Genomic DNA, 26,842 nt, shown 5'->3' with positions numbered 1-26,842 from the left:
GGTGCCGCCCATTCTAAATCTATCAGTTGTTGTTGTGTTGCTTGCAAGAATGGAAAATGGCGGGCTGTAGGACGAAGACCTTCCAGCAGGGGGTTCTGCGCAGAGGGTACCGTAGCGCTGGGACCTGTAATATCCAACTCCGCCAGACACTGAGACACCAGGTCGGAGAGATCCTCCTTAGGGAGAAACCGCCTCATGGTTCTATAGGGCTCAATCCCTGGGGGAAGGTCCCCCTCGTCCGGGAGTTCGGACTCGTCCGGTGAAACCTCCTGGTCTGATTGATCTGGACTGTCCAGCGGCGGGAGGTCCCGCTCACGATAAGGGCGTGAGGGTCCAGGAACAGGATCCGCAGGAGCCGCCACCGCAGCGGCAGCCACAGCAGCTGCCGCAGTCACCGTGGGAACCGCAGAAACAGCAGGAACAACAGGAACAGTAGGAACCGCAGGGCCTGGACGGGAAGCCGTTTGCATCTGTACAAAGGCATGAATCCCCTTAAAGAGATCCACCCAGGAAATTGAAGCAGCCTCTAATCGCCGGGGTACGAGATCCCCCGGGATTCCCGATTGGTTGAGACTGCCCGCTAAATCCGCGGTAGCCCCTGGGGAACTGTCAGCAAATCGTGGCTGAGACTGGGCCTGGCCCAAGGGTCCCACGGCCTCCTCACATTGGGCACATAGGGAGTCTGGCTCTTCACTGTGCGTGGCTCTAAGCTGGCATGCAGAGCAGAGGCCAAGGGCTTTAATGCCTGGCAGGCGGCGCTGCTGCTGAAGACGCTGATGCGTTCTGTTCCATTGAAAGAGAAGCGGCAATAATATATGCTTAATATAACAGGCGCGCAATAATAATAATATGCGGCAGCAATAGGCGCTTAATACAACAGGTGCACACGAATAATAATATGCGGCAGCAATAGGCGCTTAATACAACAGGTGCACAATAATAATAATATGCGGCAGCAATATGCGCATTATACAACAGGTGCACAAAAAGAATAATATGTTCTTAGCACTAGGCGGTCATGAAAACAGCTCAATTGTATGCAATATGCTCTCAGCAATATGCAGCCAACAATACACGCTTAAAAGGCTTTCAATAAGCGCTCAGCAATAAGCGATTAGCAATACACGCTCAATGGTATTCAATAGGCTCCCAGCAATATGCGGTTAGCAATACACGCTGCTCTTAGCAATAAGGCAATATACGGACAAGGAGAAATAGAGCCACGCCTATTACGGGCACTCAATACCTGAACAAGGCCCACAAAATGGCGCCCTCCACGGCATGCCACGCTGCCGATCCTCTGTTCCTCGGAGACCAGAAATAAGAGATGTACGCCTTACCTGATCCTCGGCACTTCCCGGCTGGAACCCGGGCGGTCTCTGGCTACGGGGGGAGAGGGCAAGTACCTTCACCGCCGCGTTTGAGGATATGCACCCGCTGCCTCGTCCATGCCGGGACCGAGGCGCCTCGAAAGCCTCACCCGAACCTCGCCCGGGGGCTGTATCCCTGCCGCGATTCGGCCAACGGACCGAGGACTTACACCTCCAGGGGGATCACGGAAATCACCCCGGGAAACTCTACTGGGGGAGGGACCTTAGGGTATCACCGCAGGAGTGCGGGGCTCGATGCTGTAGAAGTTTTAGTAAGTAGAAAAAGAAAAGAAAAAGTAGATTTGGAAAACACGCTCAGCAAGCGTGCAGGCTCTCCAAACTGCTTTGGAGACGGAAATTACTGAGTTGCTACGCTTCCTGTGGGGATATATATACCCCGTGCTGACGTCAGATCCGTCTCCAACTGCTAGCACGCGGATACTATCCCATTCGTTCTGAGTCCATCTGGCTACACGCCAGGAAAAAATGCTTTGGAAAGTCTCAAATTATGTTTTTTTAATTAATGAAAGATCTTTTAAATTGAATATATTTGGTTGGGGAAACAATTCTATACCTTTCTTAAAAAAAAAAAAAGGGCAAATTTTAAAAGCCCTACGTGCAGCAAATCTGGGAGATACGTGCGTGACTGGGCCATGCGGATTTTAAGAAGCCAGCAACCTCGCGTGTATCTCCTGGTACACGTATTGGAAAGAATTTCGCTAAAAGGAGCAGGGAGGGGGCGGGGTCTGGGCAGGCCGGGATAGCACCATTAAGTCTGAATCACGCACAAGCGCGTGCCAGGATCCAACAACTGCATAAGTTGCTGCTGCTATGGATTGTGGGTAAGTAGTAAAATAAAAAAAATTAGAGTAGTCAATGGGGTTTTAGGGGTTGGGACTAGTAGGGTAAAAGGGAGGCAGATTAGCTAGTGAGATTAGGAAGTCTGCTCTGTTATGGGACAAACTAGGAGGAACAGGGAAATAGGCTCTAATGCATCACTGCGCACGTCTTCTAAAATCCCCCCACTTAACACGCGTGAGACGGCATTCACACGCATCGATATAAAATTGTGCATGCATGTGTGCGCGGGTAGTGGATTTTATAATATGCGTGCATATACATATGCATGTTATAAAACTGGTGCGTCCATGTGCGCGCGTCAGCAAATGTGTGCACATCTCTTAAAATCTACATTATATTTCACATGGCTGCAAAGGTTTGCCCCAAAGGGCAGTCTCAGCTTGAGCACAAAGGGAGTGAATTATTCAAGGGTGCACAGTGGGTGGTAGACAGGAGATCTGAGTAACATCTCCTGGTTCACTCCTCGTCAGTATAGTATGTTGCCAGCTCTGATCATTTATTTTAGCTGCAACCATGTTCCATTATTTATTTATTTTATTTATAATTTTTTTATATACCGCCGCTCATCAAAGATATCACGTCGGTGTACAGTGAACAGGAACTTACGCCGGAGCGTTATACATTTAACAGGGTTATATAAGCGTTATACATTTAACAAAGGTAAGTATATAAATATTTGAACATAAAACAAGTAGAATCTTTAAAAACAGAACTATCATTTAGGTGTAACTTAACTGAGCTGAGTTAAACAGAACTGGAAAGTAAAGGCTGCTTTTCGCGCCCTGCTTCGGGAGGAGGGAAGAAGAGACACTGACAGTGTGAAGCGGCGAAGCAACTTACTTTTTGCAGCCCCCATCGGACCTCTCCTGCCTCCCGCTGCGCGACTTACTTTTTTTTGCAGCCCTCCGGCCATCAGCAGGAACAGATCGTGGCTCCCCTGCCTCCCGGCGAAGATTGATGCCTGCACGGGGGAAAGCGGGCAGGCTGGGGTTGGGGTCTGGGCGGGGCAAAGGCTGGCCAGGACAATGGCCATTAGGCCTTGTCCCGGGGATGCGCGCGCTGGCAGCTGGGCGGAGAGCAGAACTTACTTCCCTACAAAGATGAAGTTAAACCACCCCCCAAAAAAAACAAGATTAGTTGGGGGAAGGGGGGTTTAGGGGTCGAAGAAGAGAGGGGAAAAGGGAGGAAGGGTAGGTAGGGAGTTAGGGAAGTTCCCTCCCAGTCCATTCCCTAATTGGAGCAGACTGGGAGGGAACTGGAAATGGCCTGATTGCATCGCCGCGTGGTTTTTTAGAAAATGCCCCCCTTGCGTGCACGAGTCGCAACCCACTCACATTTGCACACGCCAATATAAAATCTAGCGCACATGCGAATGTGGGTATCGAATTTTATAACATGCGCACAGCAACGCGTGCATATAAAATCGGCGTATCCATGTGTGTGCTTGGTCTTTCAAAATCTACCTTTAAGTGAGGAGAATAATATTACAGATCATGGAAAAGAGGCTTATGCTGGTCATATTTGGGGGCTAGCTAGGTTGTTAATGTTAGATATGTGTATGCATCTTACCATTACATCTAGTACCTTGATGGAAAAGGTAATATGTATGCAAATTACACAAAAAGCAAATGTTGCTTACCTGTAACAGGTATTCTCACAGGACAGCAGGATGTTAGTCCTCACATATGGGTGACATCACAGGATGGAGCCCAATCATGGAACCCTTTTGTCAAAGTTTCTAGAACTTTGACTGGCACTACTGGGCATGCCCAGCATAGCACTAACCCTGCAACCAGTAGGGGTCCCCCTTCAGTCTTGTTTAAAAAGCTACAGGAAGTGCCGAAAAATAAAATAAGAAACGTAACGAACCCAACACTGCGGGGCGGCGGGCGGGTTTCGTGAGGATTAACATCCTGCTGTCCTGTGAGGACACCTGTTACAGGTAAGCAACATTTGCTTTCTCACAGGACAAGCAGGATGGTAGTCCTCACATATGGGTGAGTACCGAGCTGAGGATGTCCGAGTATGCACCAAATGTACCCAAAGACGTGCAACAGGCACAACAACTGAGGTGGAATTTCACAGAGGGCATCCTGAACCCTAACGGGCAGACGGAAGGGTGTTGTACGTCAAGTTGTGAATAGGTTGCGCAGGACAGATTGGCCGAAGATGGAGTCTTGTCTTCTGGCTTTGTCCAAGCAATAGTGGGCTGTAAAGGTATGGAGAGAACTCCAGGTGGCAGCCCTGCAAATGTCAGGAAGCGGCACCGATCGTAGGTGTGCTACTGAAGTCGCCATGGCCCTCACAGAGTGTGCTTTAACACGGTCTTGAAGTGGAATGCCTGCTTGCTGATAGCAAAAGGATATGCAGTCCACTAACCAGGAGGAGAGAGTCTGCTTACCCACAGGCTGCCCCAATTTGGTGGAATGGAAAGAGAGAAACAATTGAGTGCTTTTCCTGTGGGCAGCTGTACGGTCTAGGTAGAACGCTAGAGCCCGTTTACAGTCAAGGGTATGCAGAGCCTACTCTCCTGGATTGGAATGGGGCCTGGGAAAAAAGGTAGGTAGTATAATGGATTGATTGAGATGAAACTCTGACACTACCTTAGGCAAAAACGTAAGATGAGTGCGGAGTACTGCCCGGTCTTGCAGAAGTTTAGTGAAAGGTGGATAGGTAACTAAGGCCTGTAACTCACTACCTCTGCGAGCCGGATTGCCAAAAGGAAAATCACTTTCCATGTGAGATAGCGAAGTTCACAGGAGTGGAGAGGCTCAAATAGTGGTTTCATGAACCTTCCTAAAACCAGGTTGAGGTCCCAAGAAGGGGCCGGAGGATGCAGTGGAGGCTTGAGGTGAAGCAAGCCCTTTAGAAACGTGTTACAACACCTTTATGGAAGGCAGCCACCGCACTAACATGCATTCTGATGGAGGAAGTTTTTAGACCTGACTCCGACAAGTGCCAGAGATAGTCCAGAAACAGGTAAAGGGGTCAAGGGATTGAGAAGAGCACCATGACTGAAACCTGTTCCATTTGAGAATAAGATTTTCTCGTGGAAGGCTTCTGTGAAGCAATCAGGACACGGGAAACTGATTCAGAAAGATTAAGTGGCTGAAGGATTAACCTTTCAACATCCATGCCGTTAGGGACAAGGCTTGCAGATTGGGGTGGCGCAGGCACCCGTCGTTTTGCATAATCAGAAGCGGGTCCCTTCCCAAGGGAATGTGACTGCGAATGGAGAGATCCTGAAATATTGTAAACCACACTTGGCGAGGCCAGTGAGGTGCTATCAGGATCATGGTTCACTTGTACTGATGTAACTTCACGAGAGTCTTCGAGAGAAGTGAAAGTGGAGGGAATGCATATAGGAGACCTGTCGCCCATGAGAGGGAGAATACATCTCTTGGTTGTGAGTGTTGGCTGCGAGTGAGAGAGCAAAAGTTCTCTACTTTGCGGTTTTGACATGTCGCAAAGAGATCTATGTGAGGGTAACCCCATTGTTGGAAGATCGAGTCCACCACTGAGGGGTTAAGAGACCACTCGTGCGGTTGAAAGGCGCGACTTAGCTTGTCTGCTAACACATTGTCCACTCCCGGCAAGTAGGTGGCCTTGAGGTACATCGAGTGGGAGAGGGCCTCCGCCCATATCTGCGCAGCTTCCTGACACAGTAGGTAGGAGCCCGTCCCTCCCTGTTTGCTGCTGTACCACATGGCCACCTGATTGTCCGTCTGAATTAGGATGACTTGGTTTGAGAGGCGATCCTGAAATACCCTGGGAGCATATCTGATTGCTTGAAGCTCCAGGAAATTTATTTGGTGTTTGGCTTCCTCTGGAGACCAAGATCCTTGTGTCTGCAGATCGGCCACTTGGGTTCTCCAGCCGAGGTTGGAAGCATCGGTGGTGAGAGTTATTTGAGAGTCTGGAGCCTGGAAGGGCAAGCCTTGGAGGAGATTAATCTGATTTTTCCACCAGGCTAGAGACTGACGGGGTGAGTCGGTGATGTGGGCAATGGTCGACAGGGGCTGAATGCATTGAGTCCATTGTGACCTTAGAGTCCACTGCATGACTCTCATGGCTAGGTGGACCATTGGGGTGACCTGAATTGAGGACGCATGTGTCCCAGTAGGATGAGAAAGTGGCATGCAGTCGTGGAGTGCTGAGACTGCAGCTGGTGTGCAAGAGAGACGAGAGTAAGAGCTCGTTGTTGAGGTAGAAAAGCTTTTGGCTGCAAGGTGTCCAAGTCTGCCCCTATGAATGATAAGGTTTGAGATGGGACTAAGTAGGATTTGTCTTAGTTGACGAGAAATCCTAGTGAAATCAGAGTATGTAAGGTAAGATGTAGGGACGGCAGAGCAGTTTGCTGAGTGGGAGCCCTGATCAACCATTCGTCTAGATAGGGGTAGACGTGAACACCTTGAGTCCTGAGGAAGGCTGCAACTACTACGAGACATTTTGTGAAGACTCGTGGGGCAGACGCGAGGCTGAATGGAAGCACTCTGTATTGATAGTGCTTGGGGTCTACCAGAAATCTCAGGTATTTGCGATGAGATGGAATTATCGAAATATGAGTGTATGCGTCCTGGAGATCGAGAGAGCAGAGCCAGTCTCCTCTTTGCAGAAGAGGAAGGAGGGAACCCAAGGTCACCATCTTGAACTTTTCTCAGTAGAGGTACTTGTTGAGGGCACATAGGTCCAGAATTGGACGAATGCCACCTGATTATTTGGGGATTAGAAAGTACCGGGAATAGAATCCTAGGCCTTGTTGGGAATAGGGCACTGGTTTTATTGCTCTGGACTGGAGGAGGAGGGAGACCTCCTGCTCCAGGAGTGATGAGTTTTCGGATGTTCCCCATGTCAGCAGAGGTGGGGAGTCCGGTGGGATGGAGAGAAAGTTCAGGTGATAACCATGAGAGATTATGGCAAGGACCCACTGGTCTGAGGTGATTGTGTGCCACATGTTGAGGAAATGGCACAATCGACCTCCCACTGGTATCTGGGGCAGTGGAAGCTGGCTGCTGCTCTCTATGCAGGAGTCAAAAACCAAAAGCAGAGCCCGGCTGAGGAGCTGCTTGTGGCTTCTGTTTTCGTATCTGCGACCTTTTGGTGTCATTAGGGCACATTTGATGCAGGTCAGGACATCGTGCTCACATCCGAGACACATTACACAGACCTTATGCGGGTCTGTAATGGACATGGTGCGATTGCAGTCCGGGCACCGACGGAACCCCAACGCCATGGCCATGAAAAATTTGAGCTGCGGTACGGTCGACGGCCAGTAGGCAGCGAGGGCCAAACTCGACGGGAATCGACTGAAAACGGTAAAAACTTACCGGAGTACCGCGGAATAAAAAATTCGAAGGAGGGACCCCTGTGGGATATGAATTTTTTTAGTAATTCCGTGAGGAAAATTCCTGTCAGGAATCTCTGTGGAGCTCCTTAATCGCGTGGCTACTGCTGCGTGGAAAAAAGAAGACTGAAGGGGGACCCCTGCTGGCTGCAGGGTTAGTGCCACGCTGGGCATGCCCAGTAGGGGCCAGTCAAAGTTCTAGAAACTTTGACAAAAGTGTTCCGTGATTGGGCTCCATCCTGTGATGTCACCCATATGTGAGGACTACCATCCTGCTTGTCCTGTGAGGAAAAGTGACATGTCCTAATTAGGTATTAACATGGATGTACTATTCAAAGATAATGCGTATGAGGATTAATTAACATAGCCCACATAAGATTGCAAAGTTAACTACACCTTACAAACACTACTCACCTTCACTCCTCCCCCAGGACCATGTCACACTTATGGCTCTCTTTCAATTGCATCTCCCTGCCAGTAACCAGTACCTGCTCCCTCCCTCCCCAAAAGCATCAGAAGGGAGGTGCCAAATTCAAAATGACCAGTATGCCTGCAGCAAGGGGGGGCAGGCATAAGGGGCACAAAAGATACAACCTTTATTTCTGGTAGTGCTATTGTTTTCCCAAAAGGCCCATCTTTGATTTTGATGGGGATAGGTGCTCCCCTCGCTACCTGGTCCGAAGTCAAAGGCAGGAGCTAACATAGCTGTACACTATTTAAGGTGCCCATCTTAATGATGCTGCACAGTGCATTTTAAATTGAGTGTCACTACCCGATGTACTGGCCGCATTAACATCAGGAGGAATTGAATATTAACCTGCTGGTTTTAATGCGGGTTAGTACAGACACCCCTTGCAGTTAGAATGAAATGTTTTCATTGTGATGCAGAATTAATTACAGATATGCAGATTTATTTAGATTATCTTATATATATATATATATATATATATGTATATATATATATACATATAGAAGAGAAGTGGGTTCAAATGATCTTTGCTTTTTCTGCTGCCTGAACTCATACTGACAGATGATTTGGTACAGAAATGTGAAAACTTTTTGAAAAAGGTTTTTCAATTAAATTTTATTAATTATGATACTGTTATTTCATGATGCTCATACATATTTACATATTATCTTTACTGATAAGGTACTGTGATGTAAGTGAAAAAAGGTTTCCAAATTTGCCACAACTACTACTCAATCAGTTACAAAATGTGCTATAAACTCTTCTTTAAAAGGCAGAAAAAAAATCAAAACATTAGAACAGATAATTTCTCTTCCGTGTAGATCTGTTGAAAATGGAAAGGTAGCTTCATGTAAAACAGTCCAATTTTTAGCCTGAATTCTGCTCCATTTTTTTGAGATTTGGTGAAACCTGGTGAAGAAAAGGGAAAAAGAAGATTGAGAGTACAATAAAACCCCAAATATTTCCTGCAATAAAGCAGTTTCTAAAACCATATATGAATCTATAATAAAAAGAACTGAAAACAGAGGATAATAATTTAAAAGACATGTAGTCTGCTCAAGCCTATTGCTTTAATTTATTTGGTATATACTGTAGATAGAGGGTGGTATTACCGGTATTAAAAATAAATAAATATGCAAACTTTTTTTCAGATGTAAGATAAGATGAAAAAGGAACATAAAACAAAGTTAAACATCTCTGAGCAAATCAAGATTCAAGTGAAATAGGGGTAGATTTTTAAAAAGTACGCCCACACTTTTGTTCGCGCGACCGGCGCAAACAAGAGTACGCCGGAATTTAATAGATACGTGTGTAGCCGCGCGTAATTTTTAAAATCCGGGGTTGGTGCGCGCAAGGCGGCGCAAAATCGGCAGCCTGCGCACGCCGAGCCACGCAGCCTGCCTCTGTTCCCTCCGAGACCGCTACGAAATCAGAGCGGCCTCAGAGGGAACTTTTCTTCCACCACCCCCCACACCTTCCCCTCCCTAACCCACCCCCCCACACCTTCCCCTCCCTAACCCACCCCCCCAGCCCTATCTAACCCCCCCCACCTTTGTTTGAAAAGTTTCGCCTGCCTGAGGCAACTCGCGCGCGCCGGCTGCACAATTCCCCAGCCCGGGAGCAGTTTTGGAGGCCTCGGCCACGCCCCCGAAACGGAACAACACCCGCGGCCCCGCCCTGGATGACGCGCCGCTGCGACACGCCCCCGACACGCCCCTGGCACCCCCCCCCCCCCCCCCGGAAAGCCCCGGGACTTACGCGCATCCCAGGGCTTGCGTGCGCCGCCGAGCCTATTTAACATAGGCTCGGCGCGCGCAGGGGGAACTTGGGGCAGGTTTTTGGGGGGCACGCGCGTCCCCCTTTGAAAATCTGCCTCATAATGCACAACTTTATTACCATCTATTAAATTAAACACCGTATAAAATGTCTACAAAATTCACTTTGAAAACTATATATAAAACAAGATAGAGTGCATGTCAATCAATCAAGCAATCAGATGGACTAACCAATCTCTGGCTTGAACAATATAAAGCACTGAGAGCCAATCAGAGAAGCTATAGATCTAACTGGCTGAATATTCCAAGCCTTCTTATTCGAATATTCTTTCATGCAGAAAAAGTAAATGACTGTGTCACTGCCCTAGAGAAGTGGAGCACAACTCTTTTAAAGCAAACTGGTCTAGTTAGTGGTGATTGGAAGAAAAGATTAAACCAGAAACCCACTCCTCCCCCCATTGCCCCCCCCCCCCCAATTTTGAACTAGTGCTTAAGCCAAAACATCCAACTCAGTTCATGGTTTGGCCTTAGCAAAAATATGAAAGCAACCTACTCCGAGGGCTGTTTAAAAACTGCCCTCTTCATCTCTGAGAGGGATGCGCTTTTATGTACAATGGATGCAACAGATTTTTAAAACCCAACACAGTAAATTGTGTTTGCCTAAATCTTTTAAGATTATATTGTATAGAAATGGTATTACTAATATCAGATATTGGTGAGACATACTGTGTGAGAATTTATCCCAGGGATTGAGTGTGACCTTTAACTTCATAGCATAAACTAGAAGAATGGCTATACTTATATGGGGCTAGAAAGATTTTGGAGATACTATGTCTTGATGCTGAATTAACTGGCCTGTTTGAAACGCAGGTTTGAACAGTTACTGGCAAATTTTAAAAGGAATGCGCATGCGCCCATAAACGTGCATATCAGCGCGAGAGTGTAGATGCGCTGCAATTTTATATTGTGCGCACAAGAATGCGAGTATCATTTAAAATCCCCCCTGCTGTACGCATGTGTGCGCGTAATCTTAAGAGGTGGCTCGAGTAAATGTCCCATGCGTATTTCCACTAGGGCTTTAGCGGCTTTTACACAGGAGAATTTTAAAACCTGCTCGTGTGAGGGAAAAACCAGTTTTTGCAATTAGTCTGCCAGTTTGTCCAGTTGATATTGAGGTCTTCAAGACCTTTCCGGTTCTTCATCCTGCAAGCCCCCCACCTGACCCCGAACCTTCATGCTGTGCTGAAAGCTCTAAAACTCGAGATCTCTACAGTTGCTCATCAGAACCTGCAGTGAAGCAGAATTTTACAAAACAGAGTTTTCATTGGATATCTTGATCATTCACTGTCCAATGAGTATGACTCAATAAGGGAAGTTTTCCCCATTTTATAAAGTTTTTGTAAGTTGTTTTGAAGATTTCACAAGGAAGGATTATTTTCAAACAGCCTGCATAGTAGTAAAGCTTGCGTGTACATTGTACATGCAGAATTTACCAAGTATTTTCAAAGTGAACTTCTTCATTCTCTACAGCAGAGGCAGAGAACTCTAGTCCTTGAATGCTGCAAACAGGTCTGGTTTTTAGGATGTCCACAATGAATATGCATGAGAGAGATTTGCATACAAATACAGGCAGCATATGCAAACCTCTCTCATGCATATTCATTGTGGATATCTTGAAAACTAGATCTGTTTGCGGAACTCAAGGATTGGAGGTGCTAACCCCTGATCTACAGTTCTCTTAGGGTTGTGATTCCAGTGCTTTTCTGGTACAACAATGTTAGAGTTTACACAGATTCCAGTGGTTGAGCTGTGCCACATTATTATGCCTTTCTATATACAGGCCTTCTGACATCAGCACTTGACACCCAGCAATGAGATGCAAGATATTTTTAGTTCTGTTTTACATTTTGTTTTCTATTGGGCCAATACAGTACAGTGTGCTAGCTTTACCCCTTATTCAGTAAGGGGTAATAGCGCGGCAAAAATGCGCGTCCAAGCCCCCCAAAATGCATGTTGATGGCCCTATTAGTTATTCCTGCGCAATCCAGAAAGCAAAATGTGCAGCGAAGCCGCACATTTTACTTTCAAAAATTAATGCCTGCCCAAAGGCTGGCGTTAATTTCTGCCGGCGCCGGGGAAGTGTACAGAAAAGCAGAAAAAACTGCTTTTCTGTATACCCTCTGACTTAATTTCATAGAGATATTAAGTTGGAGGCCCCCCCCCCCCAAAAAATTTTAAAATCGTCCGTATTCTGACCCGTGAAGAGTGGCCTGTGCGCTCGCCCGCTCTCCCATGACTTTTACTGTATCGGCCCGTATGCTTGCTAAGAACCATCTTGTCCATTATCCATTATCCTGTGTTGCAATTATCAATCTCTCATCTTTAGGTTTAAGATCACCTTTCCTTAGCTATTCCTGGTTTTAATCCACGTGGGATTCCTGAAGCAACTCTTTGTATTTCTCATCATATTTGTGTTTGGCCTCGGAGGGAACTTTCTTTCGCCCTCCCCTCACCTTCCCCTCCCTAACCCACCCCCCCCCCCGGCCCTATCTAAACCCCCCCCCCTTACGTTTGTCCCTAGATTTACGCCTGCTAGAAGCAGACGTAAATCTATGCGCGCCAGTGGACTGCTGGAGTGCCGTCATCCGACCCGGGGGCTGGTCCGGAGGCCTGGACCACGCCCCCGGGCCGGCGCCACGCTCCCTGTCCCGCCCCCGAAACACCGCGTCCGCCCCCGAAACGCCGCGTCATTCAGCCCCGCCCCGACACGCCCCCTTCAAAAAACCCCGGGACTTACGCGCGTCCCGGGGCTCTGCACGCGCCGGCGGCCTATGCAAAATAGGTGCGCCGGCGCACGAGGGCCCTGCTTGCGTAAATCCGGGCGGATTTACGCGAGCAGGGCTTTTAAAATCTGCCCGAATATGTTTCTTAAGTGCACTTTTCTGAAATATGAAAGATACAGACTAAACAATTCCTTTGCTTGAAAAGTTAATCTCTGACAGATAACTAATGACTACTAGCATATGAGCTGAATAATAAGAGGTCAATGCTTATGCAAAATATAAGCAGACATACGAATCACATGATAAAAACAGAAATTAGCAAAGTTAGCCGGATAAACTTATCTGACTAACCTTAAGGTGAATTTTAAAAGACCTACGCGTGACAAAACCAGGAGATATGTGTGTGATTCGGCAATGTGAATTTTAAAAGGCCCGCGGCCGCATGCGTATCTCCTGGTACATGGCTAAAAAAGATTTGACAAAAAATGGGTGGGAAGTATGCGTGGTCTGGGCGGAGCATGGGCGAACTGTGACTGCACCCATGAAGTCACTTATGCGCTCTAGCGTGTGCTGAGATACCTCAACCAAGTAACTTGCTTCTGCTATGGACAGCATATAAGTAGATAAATTTAAAAAAAAAAAAAAGGGTAATAAGTAGGTTTTTAGGGGTTGGGACTAGTAGGGTAAAAGGGAGGGAAGTTAGATAGAGGGTTTAGGAAGTCCGCTCCTTTACTGGGGTGAACTGGGAAATAGGCTTATTGTCTTGTCGTGCGTACCTATTGAAATCTCCCCCCCCTTACGCACTCGAGAAGGGATTCACGTGTACATGTGTGCGTCGATATAAAATCATGCACACAGCTAGCTGATTTTATAGCATAAGCAAATATATAAATTTGGCATGTCCATGTGCGCGAGCCAGCAACCACACACACACATGGACGCCCGCACATGGCTCTTAAAATTTACCTTTTTGCAGGTATATTCAATAATGCAGCTATACTATTGAATATAGATGGATTATGTTAATGTTAGCTGGTTAAGTATAGCGGCTAACCTTAGGACAGGTCTTTGACCTAACTAGACTTACAGGATCATTCATCAAAATGTGTTAGGGTATTAGTGCCCGTGATAACGCCATAACGCATGCGATAGTTTCGGTATCAAATGTAAATTTTTCAAAGGGGCGGGCTTGGGGAGGGGTTTGGATTAGATTAATGAAAATAAGGGGCATTATTGCACTGTGCAATATAAGGTATTGCACGTTTTTAATGTCAGAAATAACTACACCATTTTTCCTGGCGTTAAGCCTGAAATGCCATGGCCGTAACGCAATTTGAGAGAGAGCGAGAAAGACTTTGCAGAGGCCTGAGAGAATGAAAGAGAGAAAGACTCTGCAGAGGCCTTCACAGTGGTCAACTATTTATATCACTATAGGAGGGTCAGCTAATAACTCGAGGTGAGATTTCTGTGGTGGTTTAGGGTTCTAGGGCGTTTTACATGCAGAGTGAGATGTACGAACAGCACAGTACACCGCAGTGAAGATTTGACGACATTTGGAGTGAGGAAAGACTCACAAAGATGAGATTTGTACAATGTTGTCTCTCCCTAGCTTGATAGTACCCTAGTATAGAGTCCATAGTATAGAGTCCATCAGCTAGGGGCAAGAGAACATTGTACAAATCTCATCTTTGTGAGACTTTCCTCACTCCAAATGTTGTCAAATCTTCACTGAGGTGTACTGTGCTTTTGTTCGTCTCACTCTGCATGTAAAACTGGTCCCAAAACCCTAAACCGCTACCGAAACCTCACCTTGAGTTATTAGCTGGCCTTCCTATAGTGATATAATAGTTGACTACTATGAAGGTCTTATAAAGAGTCTCTCTTCCTCTCTCTCTTTTTCTCTCTCTCCCTTTCTGAAATAATTATACCTTTTTTCTTTGCATTACTGGTGCGAAAATGTGTTTATTGCACAGCTACAGCTGTTATTGCGTTGCTGAGAGAGAGAGAGGTACTTATAATTAGAGTCCTATTAATGTATTCTCTCTCTGATGCGATAAAAACAAATACTACGCGATAATGTTCCGGGTATTTTAATATTTGTCTATGCAATGCAGTAAGTCTATAATTTACCTAACCCCACCCATTTTCTTTTATTGTGGTCGCTATTTCTGCTTTATTTATAGCATTTTGATGAATCTAGGGGTTAGCCAGCTAACTTAAATTCTTCCAGTTAAAGCCCCAGAATGCTCTTAACTTAAGACTGAATGCACTATGCTGTGATGTCTTTTTGTAACAGGTTTCCCACTATTGAGACAGAAGTATGTGGAGCCATATTGGCCTCCCCTGAAAGAATATCATGATTGTATCGCCACTTGGTTTTGTCTCGTGACAAAACACTGCAAAGCAAACAATGCAGCATTGTCCCTTTATGTGTGATGGTAGCCCCCAACTCACGGGGCCATCATCGCCTTAAAGGGATACCCTCCAAAACCCGCCCCCCCAAAAACGTAAAAAGGGTGCGGGGGTCATACCATATCCCCCTCCTCACCTTGGGGCCATCACTCGAGGTGGCCACAATAGTCAAATAAAAAAAAAACAACAAACCTCATTTGTTCATGCAATGATAGCCCCCCTTCCCACCAACCCTTTCACTCAAGATAAAAAAAAGCACCTTTGAGCATCCTCACACCCTCCCTTTCAAAACACCCAGTACTGGCAGGTTTCCTCCTTACCCACTCCCCCCACCTCCAAATGCAAACAATTATCGTTTGTATATAGGGTAATCCATGGACTCCCTAATTCCAAGTGGCACCTTTTTTCAATATGGCACCAACCTGACCTTGCCCCATTTATGTGACCGGGGGCAAGGTCAGGTCAGCGCAATTTTGAAAAACAGCCCTGGGCCCTTCTGAGCAATCCTTTTTTTTCACAATTATTTCTTTATTGATTTTAAATCATATTTACAAAATAAACATGATAATATCTAAGAAGAAAGAGATACATATTTCTTACATCAAATCACAAAAACTAACTAGTGTGTATTGTATTTATACAACCTCTGCTGTGTTTAACTGAATTGTGAATAACCAGTACTGAGGTCTTTTCCTTTCAAAAAATATTTTTGTGGGTTATTCACAATTCAGTTAAACACAGCAAAAGTAGAAAAACAGTACATACTAGTTAGTTTTTGTGATTTGATATATTTGAATACTAGTGCTTTCCTAAGTGATTTGCGAAACGTTTCTTACATTACTAATTAAAACAAACACACAAAATCCTTACAGTCCTCATCTAGGAGATGATAAAAAAAAACCAAGAAAATTTTTATACAATCAGAATAAACCATCCCTCCGAGCCATACCTACTACCTCTCTCTCTTCAAGCTGTTTGATCCAAAATGAAGGTTTATAAGTGCAATGGATCTACAAATATAAACTTATTACCCTAATATGTGATCACACATTTACAAGGAAATCTTAAATAAATAAAATGAAGCCCCTAAAGATCGGATCTGAAATTTTAATTGAAGGAATTGCTTTCTTCCTCTCTTGAGTCTCTCTGAAGAAGTCAGGGAACACCTGAATTCTTTACCCACAAAATAGGGAATCCTCATACTTAAAATATTGTCAAAAAATTATTTTTATCACTAATCAGATACAATAAGAGTACATCTAGTATAGATATTATCATAAGATGATTATAAGAAAATAGAGAGATCCAAGCTGGAGATAGGTGCCAACACATTTTTGACTCCTTCCTCCTTGTTCGGTATTCTTTTCTTATCATGGATGTAATTACAATGAGACAAAAAAAACTTTTTCTCAGGCAAAAATTGAAATATTTCAGAGGCATATTTCTTAAATAATTTTCCCCCCCAAATTAAACGAGAATAAGGAAAATTTAATAGGCAAAGATTGTTAAATATAAGCCTATTCACCATAGCTTCACATTTATAATGAATATTCAAAGTATCTTTAATTTCTTTTGCTGCTGATGCTTGTATATTAGATATAGCTGTGGCCTGGGAAGAAAAATTAGGTTCTAAAGACACCAGTCTAGAATCAACTTCGGATAATTTTTTTGATGTATCGGAAGAAAATTGACACAATTGAGTAATTGAGCTAGACACATTAGAATCTATACGCACTACAATTTTCCATATATCCTTCAAGATAATATTTCCTAAATTCAACGATGCATTTAGATCTCCCCCATTAAATTTTGGAGGAAAAGAAACAAGTGTAGTTACTGGCACAATGGACTCCATGGGGTTCATACGGACCATTGTAATATTTAAAATTGCAACAGCCCCATCAGCAATATCATCGATGGAAAGAGATTCAGGAGTTGAAGCTTTTGTTTCAGAAATGGGTAATAAGGAATAGCTAATAGAAACTTATTGCTAGTCAACCCCTTGCTGACCAGTGGAGTCCAGAGGATTAGGAGGAGGTAGCCTGATATAAGGACTCAAAGAGAACTCCTCCAGTTCTGTACTCACATTCCCGTGCCATGATGAGCTGTACATGTAAATCCATCAGGCCACAAATGGGAGTTGATGCTTGAGAAGGAAGGGAAGAATATTTTCCTTCCGCTTTTTTCCCCTTTCTTAGACAGCATAAAAAGGAAACTGACTTAAGGGACGTGCCTTTAGGTGTGGCACCACCTTTTGTAGGTCAGATGGTGCCTGCAGCGTTTTTCTCCCAGGGATTTTAGAGTCTGCAGATAAGAGGTAGCTGGCTCAGTCTCTCATTGCGAGTCACCACCTTTTGTAGGCTTCGGCACAGTGATGGACTTTGCGGCGGGGGTGCCCAGATGCTGCCAATGGCATTTTTCTCCTAGGGGTCCTGGATTCTGCAGGCAAAAAGTAGCTGGCTCCCCTTCTGAGCGAGTCTAATGTACTTTTGTAAGTAATGGAGTGTGGGAGGGGAATTTGGGGGGGGGGGGGGTGGCTCAAACTAGATCCCAATGATTATTTATTGGTCTTGGTGGTCTGGGGGTACTCTATACACCAATGACAATTGTTTTGCATTCGAGGGTGGGTGGAAGGGCTTTGGGGGGGAACAGGCTGGTACTAGATGTTTTGAAAGGTTGGGATGGGGGGGATGCTCAAAGACACTTATTTTAAATCTTGAGTGACAGAGTTGGGGGGACCACCATCACGCAAACAGGTGAGTGTTTTTTAAAATTTGGCTGTTGGAGATGCCTCGAGTAGTGGTCCCGAGATGAGGAGGGGGTCAGGTTTGACCCCTGCACACTGTTTTTACTTTGGGCTTTTTTTTTTTTTTTAAACAGAGATTGGCCCTTTAAATTTAATATGGGAGCATCAGGACCCATGTTAGAGTTCTGATGCTCCAGTGTTAGATTAATGTTTTCTTGGGAGCTGAAACTAAACTAACATGGCTGACAACTTTCTAAGTTGGCTGCATTAATTTATTTACATAGTATTACATATGCATGAGCTGCTTTACATGGATTTGCAAAATTCATGTATGCAAACCCCATGCACAGCAGCTCACATGCAGTGAGCTGCTGTGCATGGGGTTTGCATACATGGGAATCTGAGAGGGCTCACATGACATATGCTATTTAATGTGCATTATAGCCCTACCGTGGCTTCATTCATCACCCTATTAACTGGCTAAATTCTAGCCAAAATCATTTGCCCCATTTAACACTAGGAATGGAAGGAGTGGATAACAACAGTACCTGTTATAGATATAAGACCATAAAAATTTGATTGTCATGGGAACACCATCTTAAAAAAAGGCTTTCCATTACAGAGGTCATCTTAAATAAGTAGACAGCAATTAAAGTGGGTAAAATACAAATTTGACAAGCACTGGAAAACTGATTGGCAAGTCATATACAGTATACTAAGAATAATTTAATTTTCATTGGGCACTATAAAATGCAATGGTGTATTTTTGGCAAGCACATATTTTTGAATGCTGTTAAGCCGTGATTCTGAACCTTGTCCTGTGCTTCCCTCCAGAACAGATCTGATTTTCTGGATATTCCCAATGAATTAGCTATACTTGCAAATACTGTATTACCCTCAATCTTAGATGCAATATATATAAATATATCTTATAGAAGTAACTGGGGAAGACCTGAAAACAAACCTGGATTGAGTGCTACTGTGTTATGATGAACATTTATGCACTACCAGGTTCTACAGATATTCAGCAAGTGATTTCAGCAGTGGGCAATGCAGCAGATATCCAACTGATTACAGCACATAATTTTTAACCTTGAAACACATTCTCTCTCTCCTACTCTCTTTCTGCAACACTGAGCAATTCGCTTACAAGGTTGCTATCAAGCTAGGTAAAACAGAATGCTGAAAATCACTGACAAAAAAAAATGTGTACTGTCCCTGCTGTTGCTGCTACTTATTCAGTTATTCTATTATATTTAGCCTTCCAGCTATTATTTTGAAATCTTTGAATAAAAACGTGAACATTTCAGAGCACTGTTTGCTACACTGCAGTGATTGATATCTGCTGAGCTCTTCAGGAACCGGTTCAGTAAGATGGACAAATCAACATTGCGTTAATTTGCATATCACTTATGGTGATGATAGCTGGATTCCTCTCATTACCAAGCGTGCCATAATACATGGGAAGGATCCAGTGCTCCAGATGCAAGCAATCTGAAACTGAATTCTCTCTTGTATAATGACACACAAATTCTCTTCTGACTGGATTCTTTTGCCTACAGCATAGAGATGGCACCCAAGATGAGACACCTTTAAGCTTGCTGGCTTTCTTTGGAATCATCACAGCAGTTTTTGAGTCTGTTCTTTCATTACTCCTGTTGTACAAGCTGCTTCTATGGCTTTTGAGACTGTAACTGAGTTTTCTTTCTCTTGTAATAAGGTATAATGGCTATAGTAATGAAAAGATAAAATACTACAAGCTCCCATTTTAGGAACCCTGAACATGTCCCTTTAAAGCAACGGGTCTCAACACGGTCATCAGGGCCTGCCTGGCCAGCCTGGATTTCAGTATACCCAGGATGAATATGCTTTACATATATTTACATACACATGCATATTTATTATGGATATCTTGAAAAACAGACTGTCTAGGTTGGTATCAAAGACAGGGATAAGAACCACTGTTTTAAAGCAGCACTACTAACTAGCAGGCCGATTCAGTAAAGTCCGCGGGAGAGCGGACGAACGCCCGCTCTCCTGGTGCGCGCGATGCAGTATTCAAATTAGGTGGCGCGGTAGAAACGGGGAAAAGGAGGCGCTAGGGACACTAGCGCATCCCTAGCGCCTCCTTTTTGACAGGAGCGGCGGCTGTCAGCGGGTTTGACAGCCGATGCTCAATTTTGCTGGCGTCTGTTCTCGAAACTGCTGACAGCCACGGGCTCGGAAACCGGACACCGGCAAAATTGAGCGTCCAGTTTTCGGCCCGACAGCCAGAGGCCAAATTCAAATTTTTATTTTTTTTTTTACTTTTTTTACTCTTCGGGACCTCCGACTTAATATCGTTATGATATTAAGTCGGAGGGTGCACAGAAAAGCAGTTTTTACTGCTTTTCTGTGCACTTTCCCGGTGCCGGAAGAAATTAGCGCCGACCTTTGGGTCGGCGCTAATTTCTGAAAGTAAAATGTGCGGCTTGGCTGCACATTTTACTTTTTGTATCCCGTGCGCATACCTAATAGGGCCATCAACATGCATTTGCATGTTGAGGGCGCTATTAGGTGCCGCGGGTTGGACGCGCGTTTTCCTCCCCTTACTGAATAAGGGGTAAGGGAAAACGCGCGTCCAATAGCAGGCTAACAGTGCGCTCCGTCAGAGCGCACTGTACTGTATCGGCCTATAGATTCTTAATGTGCCTGTTTCCTTAGTTCACTGCTTCATCTTTATAAGTTTCTTTATTTGCTTTTAAATTTAGAGGTCAATGTTCAAAGCCATTTAGATGAACAATTCATAAGTTATCCATCTAAATGGCAAGTTTTGGAATATTAAGCTGCTTATCCAGCTAGTTTTTAGTCATAAGTCATTATCTGGTTATAATTGTTGTGTTCGTGCCTATTCTCGCCCTCGCTCCACCCTCTCTACCTTTGTGGCGACTCCCTTTGGCTCAGATGGACAGATGCAGCTGCAGCTTCTCTCTGCCTCTTGGTCCCGGTATCCCCGGGCTGGCTTGACACTACGAATCCGCCATGTTCCTGATGACGTAAGGGCATGCGCGCACGCGCTCCAGACTTTGTACCAGCAAGGGCACGAACCTCGGGGGCGTTACCCCGTACTGATGTCATCCGTTTTCAATTTAAAAGGTCTTTGTTTGCTAATTACAAACGAGTTAGCAAGTAAGTCCAACAGGACTTGCTTCGGCAGTCCACGCTACTTGCAACTACACTCCGAGTCAGCAAGGGGAATTCTTCTCCACTGCTCGGCCTTTTCAAACTTACCAGGAGTACCCGCTCCTCGGGGGCTCTGCTCTCTCTATTCTTGATTTCAGATTGTTGGACGGGATCCGGTACTCGCTCCTCGAGGGCCTACGTTCCCAAAGACTCAAAAGACTGCTACTGCCTGGAGGCGATCGCAGACGTGAACACAGTGAGTCCTATTACAGACAGGAACCGGTACTCGCTCCACGAGGGCCATTGTTCCTAATCGCTAAGGCTCCCTTCAGTCTAAGACATTTTCGCAGGTACGGAGATAACGTCATTAAAGATTGCAGATAGGAATCGGTACTCGCTCCACGAGGGCCTATGTTCCTAATTCCTTTCTCATACTCTTCTTCCTCAGAAGATATCGTATACCTATATCTTATGGATTATTATCACACATTAACAGATAGGAACCAGCACTCGCTCCACAAGGGCCTATGTTCCTAAATCTCTCCTAGCCTCTCTTCTATTCCAGAAGCCATCCCATACACAGTTATTGTGAGTTCTATTTCAGACTGCTTACAAGAACCAGTACTCGCCTGCAGCTCCTGTTCCTGAATACTGAAGACTCTCTGTTGCATATAGAAGACACTAAAGAGATCTACAATTGTGAGTGTATCATCTATCACTGGTTATGTCCAGCGTACCCCGTCTACTCACTACCTATAGTCTCTCCTTACAGCTCAACAACTCAGAGATCGTGGTTCCAGTATCAGAGGGACTTCAGCCCTGCTGTAGATATCAACTCATTACTGCCACCTCTGGTGGTTCTACTTCCAGTCTAATAAAGAACTATCTGTGTTTGTCTCAATACTCCAGCCTAGCCGGTAGTCCCTCTCAGGATCTCCACTTGAGGGCGCTGTCAACTGCCATCGGCCCAGGGATTCACTATTTCTACTGTTATTCCTACACTAATAAGAGCTGTATCATCATCTACCACTCTGTGGGAGCCAATCCACATCAGACCATTACTCCTCTCTCTGTGGAAGCTGATCCATATCAGATAGCTATCTCCCCGTGGGAATCATACAGGTTGCTAGTTCATCTTCACAGGAACAAGGCATGACAGTTGCTACTCCTTCCCTCTGGAAGAGCAGAGACCTAACAGATTGCTATTCCTTAGTAAGATCCATACAGAGTGCTACTTCGCCCCCCTGGCGGGGTGATCATTTATAGCTTGTTAATTCCTCCTTCAACAGAGGTATCCAGCATCCAGATTCATAACAGATTACTAACTCCTCCCCTCTGGAGGAGCAGATCTATAACAGATTGCTAACTCCTCCCCTCTAGGGAGCTGGTCTCTATCAGATTGCTAACTCCTCTCCTTTTGGGAGCTGGTCTCTAACAATAATCTAGCCAGATAAAAGAAGAGGCATTCCGGGGAGGAACTGAGTTAACTGGCTAACTTAGCTGATTTTGTAGTTTATGCTTCCAGTGCAACCTATGTTAAACGTTGCGATGGACCTCGTCAGAAGCAGGTGAATTTATATCCCACTTCTGGCATGGAGTTTTAGAGTTCAGGAGAATGGGAGTTGTGGCACGGTACATTGAGACTGAGGGATAGGGAGGGAGGGCCTGGCGCTAGCATTTGCAGTTATGAATGTTCCAGGGAAGGAGGTAAAAAGGCAGGGAGGGGGGGCAGACCTCAGAACATTTCACTAACATTATAATGGGGATTGGGGGGTATGAACGTTCTATAGCCCTACATGGCATTTATACAAGTTTGTAGGGAGAATACAGAAATTTGGGCCATAGGCCCTTTACTTCAGCTGCTTTTTTAGCACTACTTAACCCAGATATCTTTTGAAGATATCTGGTTTAGCACGGCCACACAAAAATGCCAGTCATGCTCTCTAGTTTAGCTGCCTGTTCTTCCTGGCATTGTTCTCAACACCATGAGTATTATCTATCTCCCCCAGCATCGCACTGGAGGCTAAGGTGCTCTTTTTTAATCCACTCAAATTTTCTTCAATCTCTAGTTCTTCAAGTTCTGATTCAGAGAATCTGAGACAAGATTATTTCTCAGAATCAGAAGTGGTAACCATAGTGAAACACTCTGTTGGTTTTGGGCCTTGCACGTTTGCTGCTCTTGCCCTGCTAATGCCAGCCTTGGATTGCTCTTCCATCTTTTCCATCTGCCTGAAAACAAGAGGAAAAGGAACAGATAGCAGTGGCACATGCTCTCCAATTTTCAACTGCTTCTACATTGAGTTACCTTTCTTTCCTGCCATTTTGTGGATAAAAAGTCACCTATTAGTTTAGGAGCTGGATAGCCTCTTTTAATACTGCTCTTAGGCTAGGCTGGCTCTGTGGCAAATCATCTGCCACTGCCAAGGCTACCATTGTCTTGTCTCCCTTTTCCTCTCAATGACATAATGGAATCTGAAGTGTACGGCTTACTATGAGTTTGGATATTGCAAAGGAATGTATTTATTGATACGGTACCCTCACACACAGTACCACTCTACCATGTGGAAAACTGTCATCCCACACACATATATTCTGTCCATGCATTTGCTGCATGCACTCCCTGCTAACTCTTTCCATGCACAAAAAAACGTAAACAGAATCAAGATAATAGACTGGCAGCTTGTGAGCCTCCTTCCTTCAGTCTGTCAATGTGCTAAGTTAACCTCACTGCTATCCTATTTCAGGTACCCAGACAGAGACAAAAAAATCACTAGCATTGCTACAATCTTCATATTCCTACCCTGACCCTCCTCCAGTGAAGAGATAAAGCATCAGTTCTGATGCCTCTGTTTTTCTGGTACATTTAATGAGACTACTGCAGCAGTGAAGATAAGAAACTGCTCTTTACCCATGCCAAATTCAAATTTTTATAGCTTTTTGTTAAACTCTGAGATAGCTTCTCAAAACAGGTCCTTCCAAATAACTGCTAGAGTGGAAATACAGAGTCTCTTGCACATGTTCAGACTTTAGAGTGGGAATACGCCAGTGCCACCTGATCCACATAGCAACTCCTCTGTCTGGTCTCCTTGTCAACTTGCCACTGCTATTTATTGCATTAGTAGCATGGGATCTTCTTAGTGTTTGGGTAATTGCCAGGTTCTTGTGGCCTGGTTTGGCCTCTGTTGGAAACAGGATGCTGGGCTTGATAGACCCTTGGTCTGACCCAGCATGGCAATTTCTTATGTTCTGATGTTCAGTTTAGACTAGGCTGTGATATCACACAGGCAAGAGTTAGTTGTTATAGTTTCCAGTTGTTTTTATTTATTTTTTTTGCTCAGCATTACACAGCCATAAACATGAATGGGAAGCAAATGACAAGACAAAAATGTTCATTAAAATTTGTGGGACCATTTCATTTGTTTCGTGAGTACTCGAATGTAACAAAAATAAACTAATTTATCCTGTTTTACCCATTTGTGCCAAATGAATACATATCCCTAATATAAAATAAAAAAATACTGATAAATGGCCTATCTTGCCTCACTATTCCTGACCCAAGTAACAGCTCCCATCAGTGCCTAATCATATTATAAATTAGCCATTAAGTAATAATGGTTAAGATTCAAGTAGAGAAAAAGCCTGTTGAAACAACCAGTCTGCACCTCTTTGCTGTCAGGGGCAGAAGAATCAAACCTGTGGCCCCAGGTATTCAAGGTCAGGGATCTTGCAATGAAACCTCAAGGACTATGGCTTAAAATGAATCCTGAAGAAATCATGAAACTAAAACAGCATAAGGGATACCCCCTTGTGGAGGCTCCCCTATTGGAACATTATGTGTGTTCCAAATAGAGGGCCGTGTATAAGAAGACCTAGCTTGACACACCTTTGCTGGTCCAACAGTCCTCATAGTTTCATTCCATGATATCCTGTTGACTGATCTTTTCCTGCATGTTTTCTGTTGCCTGCTGAATCCTGATACCTGCTTCCATTTGTCATGGTAGGGCTCCGGTCAGGAGTTGAGAACACCACTAACAGGGGTGTCTCTGGGTGGAGAGAGGCAGGGTTGCAGACGAGTCCAGATGCTGGCTGGTGCAGGCAGGAATGAATGAACCCTATGGGCAAGTGGGAAGGTGGAATAGGCAAATTGAGTTTCACACTGACTGGGGATACCTAATATCAGATGCATGAAGGTAAGGGTGAACTTAAGTACTGATACTGCATGGAGGTATGTATGAATGTGAATGCAGGTACAGGTGTACAGGAAACTGGAACTGGGTGCTGGTAAGGATGAATTCAGGAAGCGTGCAGGTAAGAGTGATAATGGCTGGATGTATAAGTGACCGAGAAGAGAAAACAAGACTGACAGAGAACGGTACAGACAAACCAGGACAGCACTGACAATGAACATAAAACACATAGGCCCGAAGGCAGCAGAGCAGGGCAAAGGGCCCGTAGGCCACACACACACCCTGAAGGCAGAGGGCCCGTAGGCCACACACACACCCTGTAAGCAGAGGGCCCGTAGGCCACACACACACACCCTGTAAGCAGAGGGCCCGTAGGCCACACACACACCCTGTAGGCAGAGGGCCCGTAGGCCACACACACACACAGAAGGCAGAGGGCCCGTAGGCCACACACACACAGAAGGCAGAGGGCCCGTAGGCCACACACACACACAGAAGGCAGAGGGCCCGTAGGCCACACACACACACAGAAGGCAGAGGGCCCGTAGGCCACACACACACACAGAAGGCAGAGGGCCCGTAGGCCACACAGAAGGCAGAGGGCCCGTAGGCCACACACACACACAGAAGGCAGAGGGCCCGTAGGCCACACACACACACAGAGCAAGGCAAGTCAGGTCAGAAGGCCCGTAGGCCAAACACAGCAAGCAAGGCAATACAGAACAGGACAGAAGGCCCGAAGGCCAAACACCGCAAGCAAGGCAATACAGAACAGGACAGAAGGCCCGAAGGCCAAACACCGCAAGCAAGGCAACACAGAAGCAGACAGAAGGCCCAAAGGCCAAGCACGGGAGGCTAGAGCAGGGAGCCCAAGTGAGCTCGATGCTGAAGCGCCGATGGTACTGCTAGACAGGGTTATAAAGACAAGAGTGGTTTATAGAGTAGACAGGAAGGAAGGAGTGGGCCAGCCAGAAGGACATGCTCGAGGAGGACCTCTAGTGGTGAGGCGGCTACAAAGCAGGCATAGCCGTAACAGTACCCTCCCTTCAAGGTCTCCTCCCCCTCCGGGGTCCCAACTTTGCAGAGAACACCGCAGGATGGCAGATCCAAATTCCTCCTGAGGCAATGCAATAAGCCCAAACTCCTCCTTGAATCGGGAAAAAGTCTCAAAACCCCCCAGGCGTGGCAAGGTAGTCCATAACCCCAGTCGAGGCAGCAAGGCGGTAGTCACAGGCCCCTCCGGAGATGGTGCAACCAGTCCAGACCCTTCCTGAGGCAGGTGTGCAGGTCCAAACCCCTTCAGAGGCAACACGGTAGGTACAAAGCTCCCTAGGTGCAGGAGGGCAGGGTTAAATGTCTCCTGGGGTAAAGAAACAGTCTCGAACCCCCCCAGGGGCTCAGTGGTAAGTCCATTCCCCTCCTGGGGGAACACGGCAAGGTCAAGCCCTTCCAGGGGCACAGTGGGAAATCCAAACCCTTCCAGGGGCGGCGGCAGAACGACGGGCACAGGCCCCTCCAGGAACGGCAGCTGGGCGGCAGGCACAGGCCCCTCCAGGGACGGCAGCTGGGCGGCAGGCACAGGCCCCTCCAGGGACGGCAGCTGGGCGGCAGGCACAGGCCCCTCCAGGGACGGCAGCAGGGTGGCAGGCACGAGCCCCTCCGGAGATGGCGCAATCAGTCCAGTCCCTTCCTGTGGCAGTTGAGCAGGCCCAAACCCCTCCCGAGGCAACCCG

At 45.8% G+C, this 26,842-nt stretch overlaps 1 protein-coding gene across 1 annotated transcript in view; it reads right to left on the bottom strand.

The window, feature by feature from the left end:
• Nucleotides 1–8,639: 8,639 nt before the first annotated feature.
• Nucleotides 8,640–26,842, bottom strand: part of OXCT1 (3-oxoacid CoA-transferase 1) — a 570,108-nt gene continuing 551,905 nt past the window's right edge. Inside the window, exon 17 of the mRNA XM_029578060.1 lies at nucleotides 8,640–8,953. Coding sequence (XP_029433920.1) covers nucleotides 8,912–8,953 — 42 coding nt within the window. The 3' untranslated portion in view covers nucleotides 8,640–8,911. The remainder of the gene's footprint in view (nucleotides 8,954–26,842) is intronic.

The sequence above is a fragment of the Rhinatrema bivittatum genome, chromosome 1, assembly GCF_901001135.1.
Source record: "Rhinatrema bivittatum chromosome 1, aRhiBiv1.1, whole genome shotgun sequence".
In the NCBI taxonomy this organism is placed as follows: Eukaryota; Metazoa; Chordata; class Amphibia; order Gymnophiona; family Rhinatrematidae; genus Rhinatrema; species Rhinatrema bivittatum.
Note: the sequence above shows the minus strand (reverse complement) of the source record. Positions and strands in the feature narration are given on the sequence as shown.